At 40.7% G+C, this 21,532-nt stretch overlaps 1 protein-coding gene across 3 annotated transcripts in view; it reads left to right on the forward strand.

Moving 5' to 3' along the window:
* The window catches only part of gpc5c (glypican 5c), a 121,605-nt gene that overhangs the window by 72,282 nt on the left and 27,791 nt on the right, over positions 1-21,532 (forward strand). For all 3 annotated transcript variants that reach the window (XM_039815596.1, XM_039815593.1, XM_039815594.1), the window contains one exon: positions 10,678-10,798. In XM_039815596.1, the coding sequence (XP_039671530.1) occupies positions 10,678-10,798 (121 nt within the window). The remainder of the gene's footprint in view (positions 1-10,677; positions 10,799-21,532) is intronic.

Genomic DNA, 21,532 nt, shown 5'->3' on the forward strand with positions numbered 1-21,532 from the left:
TTTTTGCAGTTGCTGTGATTGTTAGATAAATCGATACTTGTTCATTAGCCTGGAGTAGCATTGAAATGAAACATGCTTGGCTGTGTGTAGGCCTATAATGGGCTAATGATAAGCCAAACTAGATCTTGTCCAGATATTGTAGACATCACCTAGCCTGCAGACAGAAATAGAAATAGATGGGTAGAGTAGCACCACTGATGAGTATCAAACGCCTCCTGGGTACGAGGTAATCACAGTGTGTGATTACCTCTAAGTGTATGCGCATGCTAAGTGAATCGCTATGACTAGTCATATATCATTTCCCCTATCTCTGTTCGTCTCTTTTATATTTCACTGCCCTCCCTCTTGCTCAGTCTCTATTCCAGGGTCCCTGACTCTTCTCAGTGTTGGCCCTGGTCACAGTGACCTCGTGAGCATACCAAGACAGGACCAGACCTGGGCTGAGCCCACACGACAGAGTACATGTTGAGGTAGCTGGCAGCTGGGCTTGTTTGCTACCACAAACGGGGACTCGGGCAACTTCTGAATTTGAACGTTTAGGCTTGATGTATCCAGGAAGTGTAAGTCACCTTGGTTAGCAGTGCACACCCAAAACCAAATCTTCCAAAAACCTCCTAAATCAAAACGCTGTTTCCCTCTGGCAAATTCAGCAGTAGTTTTGTTTTTTTATATATATTAATTTGGCACTGAGCATTTTGGAAATCCCAATTCTTAAGGGATCTCCAGCCTGTTGTTAGCAGTGGGCCACATCTCCACCAGACCATGGTCTACTGGCTCATAGGGCACTGGGGTCAGCTTTCATCTCCATCCACCCAACAATCTGATATCCATTCAACAGCTACCACGCTGGTTACACAAACAAACACAAAGACAAGCAAAGATTCAGACAGGCTGCTTTGCTTCACCATATGTACAAAGAAGGACATGTGCATTTCACAATTTAAAGGTAATGACTGTGTATGAAAGCTGTATATGCCTCAGGAGTACTCAGTGAAAGAGATATGTGTTGGCCTTTATGGACAAATTGAAAACAGGATAGAGGAGAAATATTGATTGGATACTTGACCCGACCTAATAAAGCCCATATATGTGTATTTGATAGCTTTAAAAAAGGATATAGAAAACAAACATACAGCATTAAAGGGAGCCATTCATGAGTGCAGTAACACCTTTTATTGCACTGCAGAGGACAGGCTTTCAGTGCGTAATAGCCATGAGTAATTTGAGCCATTGGACCTTCAACCATATAGATGTTACTGTGCAACCACTCAATAAACCAGCCTGGTCTTGGTAAAATCACCCTGGGACCTCTTAAGAAGTGGCAAAGCAGTTGAGACCAACATAGTGGTGTGTAATTCCAACCCAACCACACAGCCATAAACAGCCATATTTCACTGGTCCACAGCCACAAAGACAGCTATGCAGCCAGCTCAGCACAGGTGTCGTGCCTCAGGTGAAGTCAAAGTCAAAAACTGTAAAGATTCATTAGCATAAACGTCCCGGAGAAAAATGTTTCATCTCGGCTAAAATGACATAACCCTGCAGTTAGTGTAACTGGAGTTAGAAACAGCCTGTGGACTGTTTGTGTTTGAGTGTGGAACCCCATCATTTATAATAAAAGGACATGTCTTCTGCACTTACTGCAGTTACTGTAGGTCAGCGGTTCCCAACCTACTGCAGGGGTGCATGACCGCCAAGGAGGTCGCAAGATGATTAACAGTATATGAGATTAGAAAAACAAGGGCTAAACAAAATGAGGTTTCTGTTTTTTTCTTTATTTTTTTGAAGGAAAACATCCGCTCTTGGTAAAATACTGTAAGTTCCATGCAATCTTTGACATCAGCATTGCCATCGAAAGAAGGACACAGTTTGATAAACTAACCATGAATGATTATGTGGGCAAAACATGTTTGAGTTTAAAGAGTTCCACATTATCTCATGAGTCATGCAGAGATTAGTCATGAAGACTTCCCAAACATGTACAACAACAAGGAGCAGCTAGTCAGCATGAAATCATCAAAATGGTTTCCAACTAACTTCAAAACAAGCGAGATGAAATGGCTGGGTTCAGCAGCTGACTATGTTTTTAAACTTGTTTGGCGTTGCCAAACAGGCTGTGCCTGTGCTACTTTGTGTTTCTGACCCTTGCCGACCCTCTGCCTACATGTCTGACTAAAGAAGCTGGCCAGGCTGCAAAGAAGCATGACAGAGGGCCCACTGGGCTACTGGCCAGGTCTACAAAATCACACGGCTCCCTTGACTCTGCTCTCAGAGAGAATAGCTGGGAGCTTCACAGCAGTCAACTGCAGGAACTTCAGTCAAAAAGCTCCACCTTCAGCAGTGGAAATCAAAAATCGTATTTAAAGTGTAAATTTGGTTTTCCTAGTGGTGGCACTTGGGATAACTTTTCTCAAATTCGGCCTTGTTATCCAGCAACAGTGTTGTAATGTTTCTCAACAAGCATTAGGTCGCTGTCTCACTGGGACAGTACTGGCCATAGAACTGTTTCTTTTCCAAATCCCCAAGCTGCCAGCTGGAACTAGGAAGAGGTGAGGTCAAAAGATAGGAGGAGACAGATAAAGACAGGAAAAACCCAGAGCTGTTGTGAATAGAGCGTGAGTAAAATTAAGCCAAGAGTGCATGTCCCGGGTACTGCTGAGACTTCCAAGTGACTGCAGCTACTGGTGGCGTTCAGCATGCTTATGAGGTAACCAGCTGGGTTACAAAAGACAGCAATGAGGACAGTGAGAGGGAAAGCGGGATTTAATGGAGTGTGTGGTAGAGGGCAGAGAAATCAAGAGGAAGAAGAAAGATGACTTGAACTGAAGACTTGGCCTCTCAGAGGACTCGTGGAGATTGAAGAATGAAAAATAATAGGTGGCGGGGAAAAGGATAAGCATAGTTGACCTTGCCCTTGCCCCTGCAGATATCCTCTCCTGATTGGCCTGCTGTTTCTTCTTGCACATTTTATGATCTGAGTATTTCCTCTCAGTTACAGTTGTCTTTGAAGCTCAGCAAGCTCTAGTACACACTGCAGTTTGGACATGTTCTATAAGAGCAGCCAACGATTTTGCCAGTGCTTAATTTTGTATATAGCTCGATGTTTGGAATTTAAATTGTCATTGTGTATATCGTTGGGAACCTACCATAAACTCAGACCTACCACAAGGGTTTGTGGTAAGTCTGAGTGTGCAGTGTGTGTATGTTCACATTGCATTAGGAGGCACAGGCTTGCAAAACATTTGTACTGTATGTGTTTGCACACGTTCTTGTTTACTGTCCAAGGGACAGTATGTGCACATATGTCACGTTGATTAAATGTTTGCAAAGTGGCTTTTGACCAGTTGCCTGTTCATGAGCTTAGTGTTAGTACAGTGGATGGCTGCTAATGGCACCCAATGTGTGAGAACATTCTGGCCTTTCAGAACAAAACCTCCTGCTCAGAGTATTTCAGCATGTCCAAGCCCTGCTCGTAAAGTTAGCTGGCTACAAACGTCTACTCAACCCCTCCCCTGCTTTCACTACTGGCTCACTCTTGACTTCAGGTCCTCTCGTTCCAGGAAGAGAAAGTTGTAACGCTATATGTTACAGTGTCATCGGCTTTGTGTTATGGTGAGTGGTATGTTTTCATGTGAGAGTCTTTGGCAATTAGACTCCATCAATGTTAAATTCATAAGGGGTACAGAGGCCATGGATATACAGGAATATCCCCACCCCCCCCCCCCGATGGAGTCTACACACCGGTCGTGGTGATGAAAGGATGAAGATGGAGCCTGCAGATCTGGATGGGTGTTTGTGTGAAGCGGGCTTCTGATGATGAAGGAGCGCTGGGAATGATGTGGAGCGGAGGAGGGTTGCATCAATTTTGTCTGAAATGACAACTGACAGCAACGGAGAGGAGAACAGATTTCAAGATTGAATGCAACACTGCGATAACTCACGGAGATCGTGGCAACATCTGGTTGGTTTAACTGAAAGAGTGAATGTCCAGAGTCAGCGGATTAGGTTGGGAGGAGAGAGTGAGAGAAAATGTCTTCCTGAATGAACTTACGCTAAGCTTCATTATTTCACCTCTGCAGGTTAGACTCTATTAGTCGTTGTCTACTTTGCAGGAAAAATAGATGTCATAGTGAAAATGTTGTGAGAATTGCCTTGGTGGAACAGACATCAAAAGTAATTGTGACAACAACAAAAAGCCTCAAAGATGACATCTTTAAAAACTACAGCTGGTATTATCCACTGTGTATCAATCACAGGACTCAACACATGTTCAATCTTGTATATCCACAACAGCCGAAGGGCTGGAGAGAGGCTTTATTAATCATGATGAACCAACCATTTGCAGTTCATCCTGACAGCCGTACCACCAGCTCTAATCCAATGCTCTCCTCAGCTAAAATAGTACCACCCACAGCCACAAAAAAAGTACATACACTCACTCAGATGAAAGCAATCTCATCTAATCATTACTCATTGCCACTTTCCCCCTCCTCAGTTTGCTGTGATTCAGCCTGATGTTTGTTTCAGAGGAATCATTTATCTAAATCAATTGACATTTGGGAATGTGACCGCCAAAGAGGCAAGAGGCAAGATTTAGGATAGGCAGAATAAGCTTTAGTCCAATTAATCAAACAAATATAAATCATTCAGTATTATACTGTAGTTTTTAGGGATTGCATTGTTAAAAAGGAAATTAACTATTCATAGTAGTAGTTTATGTATGTAAGGCAAAGCTATGAAAGTCTGTGAATCTGACACTCACATAATATATATGGTTAAAGGTCCCATATTGTGTAGTTAGTATGATGACAGGCAATTCATCATGGCTTAAATATGTATTCATTAGTAGTTAGTAGTTCAGTTCAGTTTCATGGCACAGATGACCAGATATTTAAATGCTTTTTTAATTGTAATGTAACATTTCTGTGGACACACACACAACAATTTAGTCTTTGTCTATCATTTACTCACCGGATAACAGAGGTGTTTGCCTTCCTAGCACACTTTAACATTAACATTGGTTACAGTACAGTACTTTTCTGGCAGAGACTACTATATGTTGTCTCCCTATGTTATCTCCTCATAATGTCACTGTAACATGCAGAGTCGTCAAGGATCCTAAGAACCTGTCTTTACATGCTGCCACTGGGAAATAACATTAGTGTCTTCTAATCATCAGAGATGATACTCAATTGCTCAATATATTTCTATATTCTTCAAGGATATTATCCTGTTGATACATTGCATCAGGGCATTGATGTAATAAACTTGAGGATTTTAATGAAATGTCCTACTTTTGAGCTAGTACAAGATGATCATTGATACAAATTACTGAAGCAAAGATAAACAGTATACCTAAAATTCCTGGCACAAAATGTCAAGCCCCAAGCACAACTTGGTGTGCTTTTTTAATACTGATGTAAATGTTGAAGTGCATCAAATATATCAACAAAACTGCCTTCAATCATCTCAGAGATGATGTGCAACCATTTCTCCCGCTGCCAGATACTAGTGGATAATCTCATTAACCATTGTGATCCTGGCAAAGATCTCTGCAGACAGCTTGTGGTACTGTATGACTGCAATTAAGCAATTGCACAAATTACAATCCAATAGGCCTACCTGCTGTTTGTTTATTTTATAGCATCTATGGGTCCATAAGTCTCAAGTTATATTAATTATGTATTAAAATATAAGCTACACTGAAAAGGTTAAAGGAGACCTATTGTGCTTTTCCATATTTTCTGTCATATCTATATTGTTACAATGTTGGATGTTCATATTAAATGTGGGCAAATCTTAAAATAATGAGGTAAACATATTTCAAAGAAATCCCTGAGCCAAAACCCTCCAATTTCACACTGTTCTGAACGCACTGGTTTTAACAGTTTTCCTACTCTGGGCACTCTATGGTTATCTGCTCCAGGCACGCTACTGAGGTATTAACGTTACATACACTGCCACATGAAGCTACATGCTAACTCTAGGGAAACCTGTAATCTTGGTTGCAGTTGTATTATACAGGTGCAATTGCGATGGGCAGTATGAAAAAGTGTTTAAAGCATGTAAACATGTTGTAGTAGAAACATAAAATACTAGTAGGAATCTGATAACAGAATATATATATATATATATATATATATATATATTTATATATATTTATATATTTATAAGAAAACTTATATAAAACACTTATTTAAATAAATATTTTAAATATATTTATATTATATAAAACATTTATATGGATATTATATAAAACACTTATTTATATATAAGGTCTTCTTTGGGAAGAATAAGAAATATTCAGTCTAGTTTTTAGTTGTTTGTAGTTGTTTAAGTTCTCTGTCGAATTTCACAGAAAAAATGTGTGAGGTAATGCAAAGATGAACCCTGAACTGTAGTTAAAGAGAGACACGCACATACTGTATACACAAAACATCGAGCTCATTGAATCCCCGGTGAGTGTGAGGGTTGTGGGCTCATTAAACCTTCCAGCCAGACCTCAGTGATCCGTCAAGAACTGAGCAGAGATGAAAGACAACAGCAATCTACTTTACCTGGGGCCTCTGGCTACGGCTAGCCTTCTCTATACCGTTCATCAAATGTTTACACATCCTTGAAATGTTATTATTCATGTTGTAGCCTGCTTTGTTTACACCTTGTGCATTGTTTCTGTTATCTCCCTGTACACCTTGAAAGATGAATATTTAATTTCAGTTTTTCTGCCTTACAACAGGCTATCATTCCTGCAGGCTTCAAAAAGATCAAGACAGTTCAGTTTTAGGGTCAGCATGGGGGAGTGGAGGTCAGTGCTAGTCTGTGCTCCAGGCAGAGAGAAAGACGAGAACAGACAAAGCTGTCTTTAGGACAGTGCATCAATTGGGCATTCACAGGGGAATGAGTCAATTCTTTAGAAAGGAGTTTCAGCTATGACTCAGAAGCCATACATGTATAGGGAGTCAGTTTGAATGTTTTTTGAGATTGACCGTTTGAGACCACCAGAGGAGAGCACAGACTGCTGACTGCAGAAAGCTGTTGTTCATTTATTAGCAAGAGATATCATTCAGGTGATGCAGTCTTTAATTTTTCTTGTACACTTTTCAGCTCTATGTTTACAATCACACTTTAATTCATTGTGACATAAAGCTTCAGTGAGAACTATTTGGCAGGAATCTTATCATAACATCTGATGTCTGCTCCAGATCCGTCCAGAAATTTGCAGCATTGATTGTCTGTCTATCAGGTAATCGGTTCTGGGATGTCCTGCTTTGTCAGTTGTCACTTCCCCTCCATGATATCAAACACACCCTGCAATGAAATGTTCCAGGCCGAACACACTGCCAACTCACCCTGACACTTCCTTTTCATTAGCATCCCATCTGATGAGCTCATTTCCGCGCCAACACTGTTATCCCAAGCCAAGCCTGAAGACAGACACGCATATGTTTCTAAGCACACAGGGCCCCACTTTCAGCCACTGCTTAGGGAGCTGTTTGATACGTCAATTTATCATTTATGTCAGGGGTTGAAAGTCCAAAAGCTATCGATTGTTTCCATCTTGACAAGAGAAGATTCAGAGCCACTGGCAATTAAGAGCTTCAATTGTTGTCAAAGTAGACAGTGGTGTGTGTGTGTTTTTTGTGTGTGTGTGTGTGTGTGTGTGTGTGTGTGTGTGTGTGTGTGTGTGTGTGTGTGTGTGTGTGTGTGTGTGTGTGTGTGTGTGTGTGTGTGTGTGTGCATGCGTGCACAGGTTTTTGAGGCTGGGGGAGTGGTTGAAGTAGGGAGGTATCCACTTTGCAAATTCACTAAAGTGTAACAAGCAATTGAAGGAGGAAGAGGAAATAAACAAGAAGGGGATGTAAAGTAATGTGTAGCGGCAGAGGGTTAATCGAGAAATGTTTGCATTTTTATGGTCTCGATCCGTAAACCGCTGTTTCAGCAAGTTGAGGGAGCACGGACCTTATTAAGAGATTGCTTAGATCACAGGCCAGAGACTCTCAAGTTCAGCACTTTTATGATTGCCACTCCTCATATTCACATGCATATGTACAAGTGTGTGCATGCACAACCACATACAAAATCACACAAATAACCATAAGCACATCCATATAAACACATTCACATACACTATCCATAATCACTTTATCAGCCTTGTACTGCCTGTGGAAGCATCAATTGATTTGATGCCAGTACACATCATTCCTCTCCAGTGCTGTTAAATGCTAATGCATTTAACTGCTATGCTAATGCTAATCGTCCACGCATGGAAGATTAGCATCCACATATAATTCTCAAATTAATTTGGTTAATAGTTTAATGACTATGCGGTAAAAAAAATAACTTCACTTAAGTGTGTGAATCTGACACTCACATAATGTATATGGTTAAGGTCCCATATTGTGCTCATTTTCAGGTTCATAGTTGTTGTAGTTGTAGTAAAATGTTCAAAAAACACATTATCTTTCTTATACTATCTCTCTGAATATACCTTTCTTCATCCTCCGTCTTAAACATTCTGTTTTAGCGCCTGTCTCTTTAAAACCCCTACCAAAAAAGACCAGTCTGCTCTGATTGGGTTTTCCGCCATTGCGCTCTCTGCATCGTCATTGCAGCCGGGGAATTACTGTAACGGCACTGTAGCGACACTTCCTATATATTTCTAGAAAAGTTATGACATCACAACCGTACGTAAGTCTTGACGGCTCGTTTAAAGGCACAGTTTCTGAATACGGGCTGTGTGTGTTTCTCTGTGGGTTGAACATTTTATAAAGACATAGAAATTGCACTTTTTACAATATGGGACCTTTAGGAGCTTTAGGTAGTAACCAAAAGGATATGATCACAGATACAAATGACCTCAGGGAGTCTCGATATTGGGGATGAGCCTGAAGTAGGAGGGGGATGAGTGAATGTCTGTGTACTGTAGATGTCTATAGCAGGCTTAGTGTGAAAAACAGTTTGAAGGTGAGTATGTTCTAATATTAATAGCCTTTCTGTAATATTAATGTACTTTCACTTTCTCGGTAAAACATTGATGAACTTCTAAAACCTATAGTGTGTCAGCACTTCTCTATGACAGGCTGTTGTCCTATCATTTCCATAAAATCATGAGTAAGTAGCTTCTCTGTTGTTTTTACTCACTAACCACTATTCTACCAGTAACGCGTTGCAAACGTACTGGTTTGTATAATTAGTGAATCTGCTTGTAGGTTATAAACAAATTAGTTATTGGCCAATTAATCTGTATCCTTTCTTTACAGTAACCCAATGTAGAGAGAGAATAGTATAAAGAAATAAACAATAGTGCCAAATGTCTGAATGCTTTATGTGTGTGTGTGTGTGTGTGTGTGTGTGTGTGTGTGTGTGTGTGTGTGTGTGTGTGTGTGTGTGTGTGTGTGTGTGTGTGTGTGTGTGTGTGTGTGTGTGTGTGTGTGTGTGTCCTCCACATACTTTTATCCTTGCAAAACCACTTTGAGTTACAGATGTTGGACATTTTTGAGAAGTTAGTCGTGTGTGTGTGTTTTTTGTGTGTGTGTGTGTGTGTGTGTGTGTGTGTGTGTGTGTGTGTGTGTGTGTGTGTGTGTGTGTGTGTGTGTGTGTTAATCGTGTACTGATTTTCTAAGCTGGACTTCAAACACAACCCAACAGTGCAAGCTTGCTTTGCTAAACACAGGGGTATAACTGCCTGTACTGTATCCTCAATTGCCTGTTTAAAACAAACAACAACGTAATCCATGGTCATTCATGTCTTCAAACATTTTTAACCGTTAAAACTATAAAATGTTTAAATCAATTTTTACAGGGGGCCTTAACTGTGCTTTAATGTTTAATGATACGCTCTTATTTCAGCCAAAACAACGTTTGTGTCTATTACACTAAAATAAAACACTTCCCCTCTATATCAGGCAGCTGCTAGAAATGTTAGCCTCCCTGACATCAGCTCAACAACATCTCTGACAAAAATCAACAGCTATAATCCCCGCCGAGCTGCAGGCCCACGGAGCATGCCAGGGATTAAAGGGTCCAGCTCACCATGCCTCTCAGTTTAATTTTTACAAGGTTGTGCTCAGTCATATTTTCATTTAAAATATTTTTAATCACAGAGGAACATAAAAACTGCTTTAAGTGATGTTTTGACCACATTTGATGCAAAAATGATTGCATAATGGAGCTTTTAATGTTTTCCGTGCAACGTGCTCTGTGTTTTGTCTTTGACAAATGAGGCCCAAATGGTTTTTAGTTTATGTTGACGAAATGCTGCGGCACAGTTGGCAGACCTCGAAATGCAGACATTGATGGACTACATGATAAACTAAACTAAAACCCAAACAGAAACATCGGTTTGGTGTTTAGCTAAATTGACAGTAAAAGCAAAAGCTTATTTTTCAGGCATAACGCAGTAAAGTCCAAGACGTAATCACACTGCGTTCCTGGGTATAGAATAATTACACATTGTTACATGCAATAAAGAATCCCTGAATAACAAATACACACAGTGCTGCACATTAACAAGCAGAATAAGGCAAGATAACACCAGGACATGGCTGGTGTTTTGTAAATCAAACACGTCTTGTCAGTCTTATTACAACTAACTGGATATTTGCAGCTATTTGACACCTATATTGCCCATTTCTTTCTCTAAATATCTGACCCTACCTTTTTTTTTTTCTCTCACAGCTATACTGGCAGAGTTGTAGGAAATGGTCTGCACGCCCAGAGGCAAAACCCAGAGGTCAAAGTTCGCAGCCCGAACCCTACACTGGCTGAGGTCAAGGAGAGGTTGGAGCGCTTTAACCAGGTAGGATGATCATTGCTCAGTGTGGGGACATCACTCATTACTAATAAAGTTAAATATGTACTTTTGTACACATAAACACACATATATATATATATATATATATATATATATATATATATATATATATATATATATGTGTATGTGTATGTATATATATATGTATGTATATATATATATATATATATATATATATGTATATGTGTATGTGCTTGTTCACCCATCTGTCACATAATATCTAAGCATTCACTAATGTTTTTGCCAATTTTTTCCAGTATTAAATATGTCACTAAAGTAAAGCAGGTCAAAAGTTACTAGTCCAACCGAAGTATTATGTAACCAACAACACTGATGTCTTAATTGATAGGGCTTTTGTTTAATTAGTACGCCTCAAACAATATAACACATAGCCAGAAGTGCTAAAACGTCCTTGCCATTTTTCTCAGATCCAAAGACTTGTTTTGAGCACAGAGGCAGATATCAAAGATAAATGGAAAGGACAGAGTGTGAAAGGGAGACGGTGACAAAAAAGTGAATTACTGTGGAAAGTAAAAAGAAGAAAGATGAGAGGCGGGAGCAAAAGGTCAGGAGTGAGTGACAGATAGGCAGAGATGACACAAGCAGCTTCAAAGTGACACTGTTTGTCATGTAGATGGGGTTTAGGGCTGAATAGGACCAAGAAGAAAAGGGCCATTTCACACAGTCCCTAGAGGCCATTTGAGGAGACAAACGGATCAGGATTCGGTTCCCCTTCGCCTGCCTGCCCTTTTGTTGCCCTGAGACTTATGCCCACAGATAGCACACCAGCCATCTCTCATTTTCTATCTCTATATCCCTCTTTTATTCCCCTGTTTTTACCCTTTCGCTAGCTATTTGATTGCTGAAGTTTCTAATACACCTAGAAAACTTGTTTGTCATTTTTCTAAATTCTCTTTCTCTCTGTTAATGCATTTCTGTTTTTGCTCTTCTTCCACTTCCTTCTCAATATCAATCCTTTATCATTATCTGCACACATCTTCTTCCATCTTTTTTTTTTTTTTACTCTCACATCCATACATTTATTTACCTTCTCCTTTCATATGTGCATTGTACACTATCACACATATATCTCCCAGCCAGCCTGTCTACCTGTCTGCCACTGACAGCTTAAAATAATTTCTGTCCGACCACAACATCCAATTGTGCATGGTGGCTGTCGAGTGCCCTGTTGTCATGATAACTATGCGGAGTAGAGCGGGTGTCCTGTTGACCTTTACAGGGTTGAGAAAGCCTACCTTGAATCTAGACCTGGCGGCTGAGCTTGGCTGAGCTTTGTGTTTGTGCCAGATAAGAGAAAGGGATTACAGACTGTTCAACTGCACAATGTGGCAGGCTTTCCAAGGTACATAAGAACAGTTACACAGAGTTTCCACCAACTGCGGAACGGCTGCGGATCGGCTCCGTTGCGTGTCGGTTCCGTGCGGCCGTGACTGAGAGCTGAAGTCACGAGGAGCCGCAAGATCTAACCAAATTCACGTATGATCGCGCGATATAACAGGATGTAGTTTCTATAAACAGAACCACAAAACCAACAACAGTTTGTCTCCGCTCATTATGACGTTTTCAAGGTGTAGTGCAGGGAAATACGATCCGCCGTGAGCACGGTGTATTTTATTTTGAAAATTAACCGGATTTTTTATTTTGTTTCTGTGCTCGACTTCCTGTCCCGCACTATCTGCCCTGTGCTGAATTGCTGCGGAGCTCTCCGGCGTTCGGCAAAAATAGAAGCTCCGCGTATCTGCTCCGGAGGGCTGCAGATTGCCGGAGCTGGGACGGAGTCGGAACGCAGTGGAAATACACACATTGACTTTAATGGAAACCTAATGACTCCGCTGCCGTTCCGGAGCGGCTCCGCAGATGTTCCGCAGTTGGTGGAAATTAGCAGTTAAACATCCACGTGTGCAGAAATATATTTTATCACGTGTGTGCTCACGCATGCATGCACACAGACAGCTTTATATAGTTGCAGTATAATATATATAGGAACCTGTAGCGTCAGACATTGAAAAACTCTTAAAATCTAGTTCATTTTACCTGAATTTACTCACCTGTGACTGCTACTCACCCTGGTTACTATCCAAATTGTTTCATATCGATCAAAGGGATTTTATTCACAAAGATCCTCTGCCAACTTCTGTAATAGGGCAATTGTGCGTTCCATTTGAACAGGGAAGTCGGAATGTACAAGTGCCCAGTCGGAAATATCAACTGGAGTTGGATTTCTGACGCGGAAAGTCAGAGAACCTCACCAACCCCAAACAAAGCCGACCTCAAAATCCAACATGGCTGCTCCATGGATCAACAGTAGTGAAAGATGTAGTAATAGAAATTAAGGACAGTGAAGTTGCAGGGTTGGCGGGGTCACGTGGCCACGGTGGGCGTGGCCTCCGGTACATTGCATTACATTCATTGTCAACAAACAGACACTTTATTTGGATCTCGTAAGGAAGCAATGATCCACAGGTTTTTCCCTCCCCACTCCTCCCGGTACCTGCAGTAACATTTTTTGCTTTTTGGCTGGATGTTCCCCAGGTCCCGGGATACCGGGCTCCATGTAAACGTTGAATGGGTTAATTTCCCTCCGTAAATGTTTTACTTCAACAACGGCATATGCATAGTCACTCTGCGTAGTTGTTTATCAATTACTACACAGCTTTAAAAAATCTCCAACAGCCATAATTCATGTAGGTTACGCACATGAATTGTGGGTAACACCAAAATTGTAGTTTCACAGTGATCAGTATTTAATGTTTTATTAGGCTATAACTAATCAAAACTCAGGTTTAGTCTAATTGTCGGGACAAACGGGACAGGATTCGGGACAACTGCTGATAATTTGGGACTGTTCAAACTTTTTCGGGACGTATGGCCCCCCTATGGTCCTTAGTCAGATATTATAAATATTATATAAATAATTGTCAGTTTAACATTATTAAACAGGAGGAAATCACAATCCTGTCCAGAATGCTTTAATACAACCCTCAAGACAAATATCAGCATAATGATGTCACATGTCTTGTTGTCTACTTTTTCGAGCAAACAAGGTGGCCACTTGTCTCTTTTTATCCTTGCTACAGAGCCCTTAACAGATGTTCGGAGACAGGGCCAATGTATAAGAATCTTCCAGGTGGGCGAGTCAGTTCACAAAATAAGTTCCTGTTCAGATTGATTTTGGCAAGCCCATCTGGATCCCTCTCCAAATTGCAAACTTTACTGGAAAGATTAATTGCATTTCAATCAGGAGGGAGTAGTCTACAGCTATTAAGCTTTGTTGATCCATACAGCTTACATATGTTTGTGCAGACTCCATAACTTGGCACTGACTGAACTTAGTGATTGTGGACATCAGCTCCATAACCAGTCTGTAATATAACCTTAAACGATATTGGCAAATCAATAATAGAGCAATAATGCAAAGCAGTTTCTACGTGGAACCTGTGTGGATAAGTGAGAGGAGTAGTTTTTGGCTTAGTGAACCAGAAAAATTGTTAAAGTTGTAGAATAAAAGAGGTAGGCAGGAAAGTCAATGTTTTAAGGCATCAAAGTTTTTCAGAGTCCTTAGATCCCTCCGCGTTAAAATGTGACACCGCTCTTGTCTCTGATTTTGAAGAAATGAAAGTGCACTGCATGCAGTAGGTAGTTCAGGGGGGAACTGGGAGTATGGAGAATTCCTAGCAAATATACAAAGTTGGCCCGGCTCTGTCTATTTAGAACACTTGAAATATCAGCAGCCATTAAAGTTCTTGGCTTCTGATCAGCAACACCTGCCAGCCCCTGCTGATACAGTATGTCAGGGCAAGTTAGTGGAAAGAGTCGGAGAAGTATAACTGATTACATCTTTAAATAAATGTATTCCTTAAAACATCTGATCTGTTGTTATTAAAAGGCAGGACACTTTCAAAGTCTGGCAACCCCACACTGAGTATAAAATCCTGACCTTGACTGTAAGAAAAAGCTTAACAGAAAGAAACATTGTTACAGTAAATAATGCATTTGCTGAGATGTCTTCCATGGACAAATCAAACTAATGTCTCTCTACAGTTGTTAATTTTAGTTCTCAGTGTGTGTGTGTGTGTGTGTGTGTGTGTGTGTGTGTGTGTGTGTGTGTGTGTGTGTTCCTCCACATACTTTTATCCTTGCAAAACCACTCTGAGTTACAGATGTTGGACATTTTTGAGAAGTTAGTCCTTAGAAGTAGTGAAGACTTATACAAATGACTTATTTGGGGTTAAAGTGATGGTTTGGAGTAATTCACCCTAGGGTCCTTTGCACCATGACCTCAAGCCAAACACCCCCCCAGAAGCTTTTTTCACCTGGGTCTAACATTGGGAGAGTTAGCGTAGAGTAGCGTTATCAGCTGAATAGCTTAGCGCAGGGGCTAATGGACCCTCGTTTGTATCTCGTAAGTTACCCCACTAATAATGCCCGAAATGATACCAAACTTCTATAAGTAGTACAAATAGGTTATGTACTCATAAAACGATGGATTGGAAAGTTTGTAAGTACACCAGAAGTTTATGTAAATAACACTTGCCTGCTCTCTTCAGCTCTCTGCTGTTGTTGCTGCTGTAAGACGAGTGCTTAGGGCTGTCTACAAATTACAACACCGAAAAGAGATGCAACAAAAATATTTTTTAATTTAACTTTTTTTTTTAAGTAAGTGCTGTAGTATAACTAGAAGGAGACAAGTAATAATTGAGGTAAGTTTGGAGACATTACCTTATTTAATCATTAAATTAATAAATATTTTTGTTGTATCTCTTTCGGTTGTAATTTGTAAGACGGCCCTAAGCACTCGTCTAACTGCAGGTAGCAGCAGCAGCAACAGAGAGCAGAAGCGAGCAGGCAAGTGTTCATAAACTTCGGTGTACTTACAAACATTTCTTTTCAATTCATCTTTTATTAGTACATAACCTATTTTACTAATTTTTAATTTTTTTTTTTTTTTTTTATAAAATAAAAAAAATTAACGTTTAGATACAAACGTGGGTCCATTAGCCCCTGCGCTAAGCTATTCAGCTGATAACGCTACTCTACGCTAACTCTCCTAATGTTCGACCCAGGTGAAAAAAGCTTCTGGGGGGGTGTTTGGCTCGAGGTCATGGCGCAAAGGACCCTAGGGTGAATTACTCCGAACCATCACTTTAAGGTTTGAATTTTGTGTCAGTGTTAGAAGTAAAATAGGGCATCTCTGTATGTTTGTCCTATCATCCTTGGAGCTAGTCTTGGTTGATATTTTCACTCAGTAAAAAAAAAAAACACACTGGACTGATTTTTAATTGTTTGACTTTAAAGGTATCGCAGGTATTTCAATGAGTCCCTAATCTGAATTTTTCCAGATTATAATATCTTCCATTTTTGGCATTAGTGAGGTTAAGAAGTTATATATATTTTTACCTACTGGAGAGTGGTTAGAGCCTGGCACTAAGCACTGTGGCACTAAGAGGATTGGGAAACTGCTGCTGATGTATCACAGACTCTGACCCCTCCTCTACCCATGGCATTCTCCTATTAAAGCACTCAGAGCGGCATACAAAATGTGTGTGTGTGTGTGTGTGTGTGTGTGTGTGTGTGTGTGTGTGTGTGTGTGTGTGTGTGTGTGTGTGTGTGTGTGTGTGTGTGTGTGTGTGTGTGTGTGTGTGTGTGTGTGGTAGACAGGTTAGAAAGGTGGAATAGGACAGAGGAATCAGTTGCACATTTGCGTTCAACACATCATCATGCACATAGACATACAATACATAAATAACACACTAACACACACGCAGGACAAGCCTGATCTCTTGACCTCCTATAAAATGGTCCATTAAATGAGTAGGCCCAAGTTATGGTCCTCCCCCGTGTATCTCCTCTGACTATCCTCTTTCTCTCTCTCTCTCTCTCTCTCTCTCTCTCTCTCTCTCTCTCTCTCTCTCTCTCTCTCTCTCTCTCTATCTATCTCTTTCTCTTTCTCTTTCTCTCTGCCTGTAAATATTGCTAATGTGGACAATAAATGTTTCAAAGTGGATTTTTGATTCCCGGCCATCAGTCCAGCTGCTTTTGGGTGGGGATCTTTTTCACAATGGTCTATCTGTTTCCATGTGAGTGCTAAGGCCAGATCATTTGTCAGTTTGTCAATTTGCACTTTGGTTAAATGCAAAGTCAGTGGCAACACGCAGTGCGGGAGAAATCCACCCAGACACTTATTCTCACGCTGTGTTCTCGTCTTTATTTACACACACACATACACACAAACACAGAAAGTATCATAACCTCCTCCAAAGATTATGGAAAAACGACCCGGCAGCTCTATTTTCATGAAAAGTGGTTGAGGGGTGTAGCTTGGGCCAAAAAAAAAAAAAAAAAAACATTCAATTTTGGAGCAAATCCGAATCACAAGGCAGATACACAAATTATTTTTCACTTTTGTTAACATTGTGAGATAAATGCCATGCATCTTAAAATCCAGTAGATGGTCGTACATTTTAATAGTGACAAAACACCCAATTATGATGACTCCATATCAACAACCCACATTCACGGGTACCACTAATCCTCTACACATGTAGTTGCTCAGACTTCATACAGAAAGCAGTCACTATGGAGCACTCAGGGACTGTGCTTTCATGAATTATTTCCTTATGTGTGTGTGTAAGAACAATTCCTTGTGAACATAGAGTTTTTGCAAGCTGCCATGTTCCTGATGTTATTTCAGTTGCATCATTATTTCCAATTTAGAAGTACATCAGAAATGCACAGCTAAGATGATGACATAATTCAAATAGTTTTCCAGACATATATGGTGGTTGCGCTCGCAGATTTGAATAACATAGAAGACTGGACTATTGGGGTTGACGGAGGTCTGCTCTCTCCCAAGTGTCCTTTTACTCAGAAATGGTGAAAGCTGTGGTAGCTGGAGTGTTGGAAAGACTCCAGCATAAAAAATCCAGTACAGAGAGGCTAGTTGTATGCGTGATTGATGGGATGGACTACTGCTTTACTGTCTGGCTTGGCCAGTGGCCCGGTCAGGTTCCCCATCAGAGAAGCCTTACTTGTGTTTAACACACACTCAGCACATCCCCTCTGTGGATCCAGTCAATCCTCAGATCTATCAGCTACTGCAGGGACTCTCTTGTTAGTGAGGACAGTGTGTGCATTCTCTTTAGAAGACCTTAAACAAAAAACTAAATACAATGTTTTATGTTAACTCCTAAAAAGCATATAGATTTGTAGTCATATGAGAAACCCCCAGTTGGTTTGGTGACTTAAATATGCCTTCACAGTATATGTCTCTTTTACTGTATGCTTTAGCAATGTCTGTGGCAGTCAGAAAGCGTTTGAGCTTTAAAGAGTTAGTGGAGTCCAGGGATGAAGAAAAAGTTGGGGTTGAGCTGGCAGTCTGTCACAGGGAGGGGAGAGATTCTTTCCACTTGAAGAAGATGATGGAGTTGGCCTTCACAGGAGCTCTGCTGCTCTTTGCTGCTGCTGTGGCAACGATACAGCAACAAGTCTCACTGCCCACGGCTCTCTGTCAGCTTGGCAACCAAACTTCATGAACCCAGACTGGAACTTAAGCATACCATTTTTTTTTCTGTACCATCATAATTAGATGCAAAGCTCATAAAAATCCAGTGAACTGCGACTGTTTTTCCACATTGGGTCATATTCACTCTCCCCGTGGGTTTCAGTTCCATGCAGTATGTGATTCTTGTCATGTAGAGAAAATATGTGACCTGTTTCTGTTACTGACACATAGTTGTGAAAATCCCCTTTTTTCAATCTGATATGGTTGTGCATTTGTTAAAGTAAAGTAAAACGCCATGTTCCAAAGGCTCATGTGTCTTCACATATTTAGTAAACATTATTGAAGGAAGAAGGGGGTTTTAGTGTTTTTCTTCAATAAAGTAAAATATTCCATTTGGGATAATGGGCTACAAAGATGTTCTCAATTAGGGCTTACATTTTTTTTTTTATTCCACAAGTAAGGAACTATCGACTTTTTATAACTTTCATAACTTTTTTTATTAGCCAGGCGTAAGCCCTAGGATCATGCATTTGGACGTGTGCATGTGTGCGTGCAGCTCTCTGTCTGTGTGCTTGTCTGTCCGCAACAAATTTTTTTGTGCACATTTATGACTGTTTGTTCAAGGGCCTCTCGTGCTGATTCACAATTTTTGTAAAACCTATTTTATTGATGGCTCTGTTGTATACCGTCATTGACTGTTTCAGTAGCAAAAGGCATTTTCTAGGCTAGGCTAAGCAGTTTGGACAGAGATCTGCACTCTACTGAGTGCATTTTTTTTAGTTTGTGTATGTTGTAAGACATTTATTTTTAATAATGGAAACATTTTACACACTGGGAATCCCTAACCGTACCCTTTATAAAAAAAGTGAATACTGTTGCATATAACAACCCGGTCTCACGCCAGGTCGTGAAATAGTCACGTTATTTTGATTTATTCATTTGTGTGTACAGGTCATACAGGTTTATTTCGTGTACACGCCACAAATTTTGAATGTGTACAGGTCACGATTTTTGAACCTGCTCTGGGGGAAGCAACAACGGGGAACTGAGGCACCACACGCCGGCCACAACAACGGGACGGGCCGCCACTCGCGGGACGCGATCCCCGGGTGCAGCACACAGCAATGGGGAAACGAAACGCCACAACGGGGAAATGAAACGCCACAATAACGGGACGGTCGTGGTTAGGAAAAGAAGAATGAGGAAAGGAACTGCAACACGCAGGACGCGATCCCCGGTCTCCGGGGTGAAAGTCCTGTGTTTTTTGACCCATCCACCACCCCGACTAACCTCCCTGCGTGGACTTTCGCCTTATCAATACTACTCGCTACCGTCATCGTTCTGTGATCACGAAATATGCTTCCCATTGAAATACATTGCTTTAAAATTCGTAATCGGCACACGAAAAAAACGACATTTACGTGTCCTGTCCACGACTTAATAGATTCAATAACGTAACCATATCACGAACTGCCATGAGACCGGGCTGCATATAAAGACTGATCTTGCAATTTTAAGATCAATAATGTACTGTATCACTCAACGTTTAATCTGAAAGTTGTTTATTTTTTTTGTTGGGGGGGGGTGCAAAGTCCAGTTCTGGATAATCCGATAGTCCAAGGTGGGTAGTAGGTAACTTTCATATTCTTCTTGTTCTCTGTCTCACCTGCACTGTATTAAAGTTGTATAATTAATGCAGCACGTGGGCTGATGATAACCATAATGATGGACGTTCATGGGGAGTGACCTAGAGTGGTGCCATATCACGGGGGCTCTTCGAACCTTTCGTGCTGCTGCCTTATAAGGACTTATGTAGCCTTGTTTGAAGTCTGTTAGACTTCTGCTTCCAAGCAACCCGGCAGCAGCAGAAGCCTTCACTGTCTGTTGACCCTGACATCTCACACAACAGAGTTTTCAGTAGCCTGGTAGCTGTTGGAACATGCTCTTAGAAAACTGCTGATGTCACTCAAACTGTCATACATTTTTTTAACAACCGCTCCATCACTTGCCCGACAAAAGCCAAAGTTTGTTCACTCGTACATATACATTACACAAACACAATCTGCCTCAGTCAGTGCCTGACAGGAGTAGGGTGTGACGGTCCAACGCCACAGCGGGTTGTTGTGATTGACTCATGAGGGTTACGTGAGGTTATGGCCAATAAAGTGTCACTAACTGTTGATGCTTGTACTAGCTTGCAGTGCAGGGGCGTGTGGCTCTGCCATTGTTTAAAAAATGTTCAAAGTATTACTCAGACCTCTTGGGTAAATGTGCTTGTTTATTTTCAAAAGTACAAGCAGATTTTTAAGATTTCACACAGATTTCATGAAATTTGATGGGAAGTAAGGCCAACTAGGCGGCCACTTAAAAAAAAATGGTTTTGTGATGTAGAGGCAAAGTTTTCCTGCATTCCTTGGTTCAAGACAAATCTTTCAGCTTTTGTCCAGGGACATTTCTGCCTAAACAAATAATCAGCCATTTTAAACAGTTCTTTTCAATACTGCTTTTCTGTACCTCCCCTATAAATTATGTCAAACCTGCATTTTGTAATTGCAACCAAACTTAAATGACCAATGTGTAATTCTACTTCAAGCGGTCTTGGAAAATGTCATTGTATGTATCAGTAAATCACGAGTAACTCTTTTCGAGACAGGAGTTTGGTTTGTCTAGCTTTGGCAGAGGTGCATGTGATCATAGAGTGAGTGTGTCCATGCATATGTTCATAGATTTGTTTTTTAAATGGATTGTTTTGCCTGAGCTAATATTTTGTCTAGAGAGGATAACTGCATTAAGTCTGTATGTTTTAGTGTGAGGTGCCTGCCTTGTCAACAGATCCCTGACCACCAGTGATCTGTTGAGAATTAAACCATTCACATCTAAAAGTCAACAAGGCAAAAGATCTGGCTGTCAGCTTTAGATGAAGGGTTTTTATTGGCTTTATCTCAAACCATGCAAAAGGACAACAGTAAAAAAGTACTTGGCTTACTGTGTTGGTACGCCTTTGATTTTAAATTCCCCTTTGAATCACTTTCATTTTCATTTGTTGATGGCAATGCAGACATTTGCTGTAGTCCAGACTCTGACAGCTAGCATTAGTGTCCAGTCCAATGCTTGATCAGACAGTTAACATATATCTATTACTTAAGAACTGTCTGGAAACTTGTTGGCCTTAACATGCACAATTAATTCCAGAATCA

The sequence above is a fragment of the Perca fluviatilis genome, chromosome 11 (assembly GCF_010015445.1).
Source record: "Perca fluviatilis chromosome 11, GENO_Pfluv_1.0, whole genome shotgun sequence".
In the NCBI taxonomy this organism is placed as follows: Eukaryota; Metazoa; Chordata; class Actinopteri; order Perciformes; family Percidae; genus Perca; species Perca fluviatilis.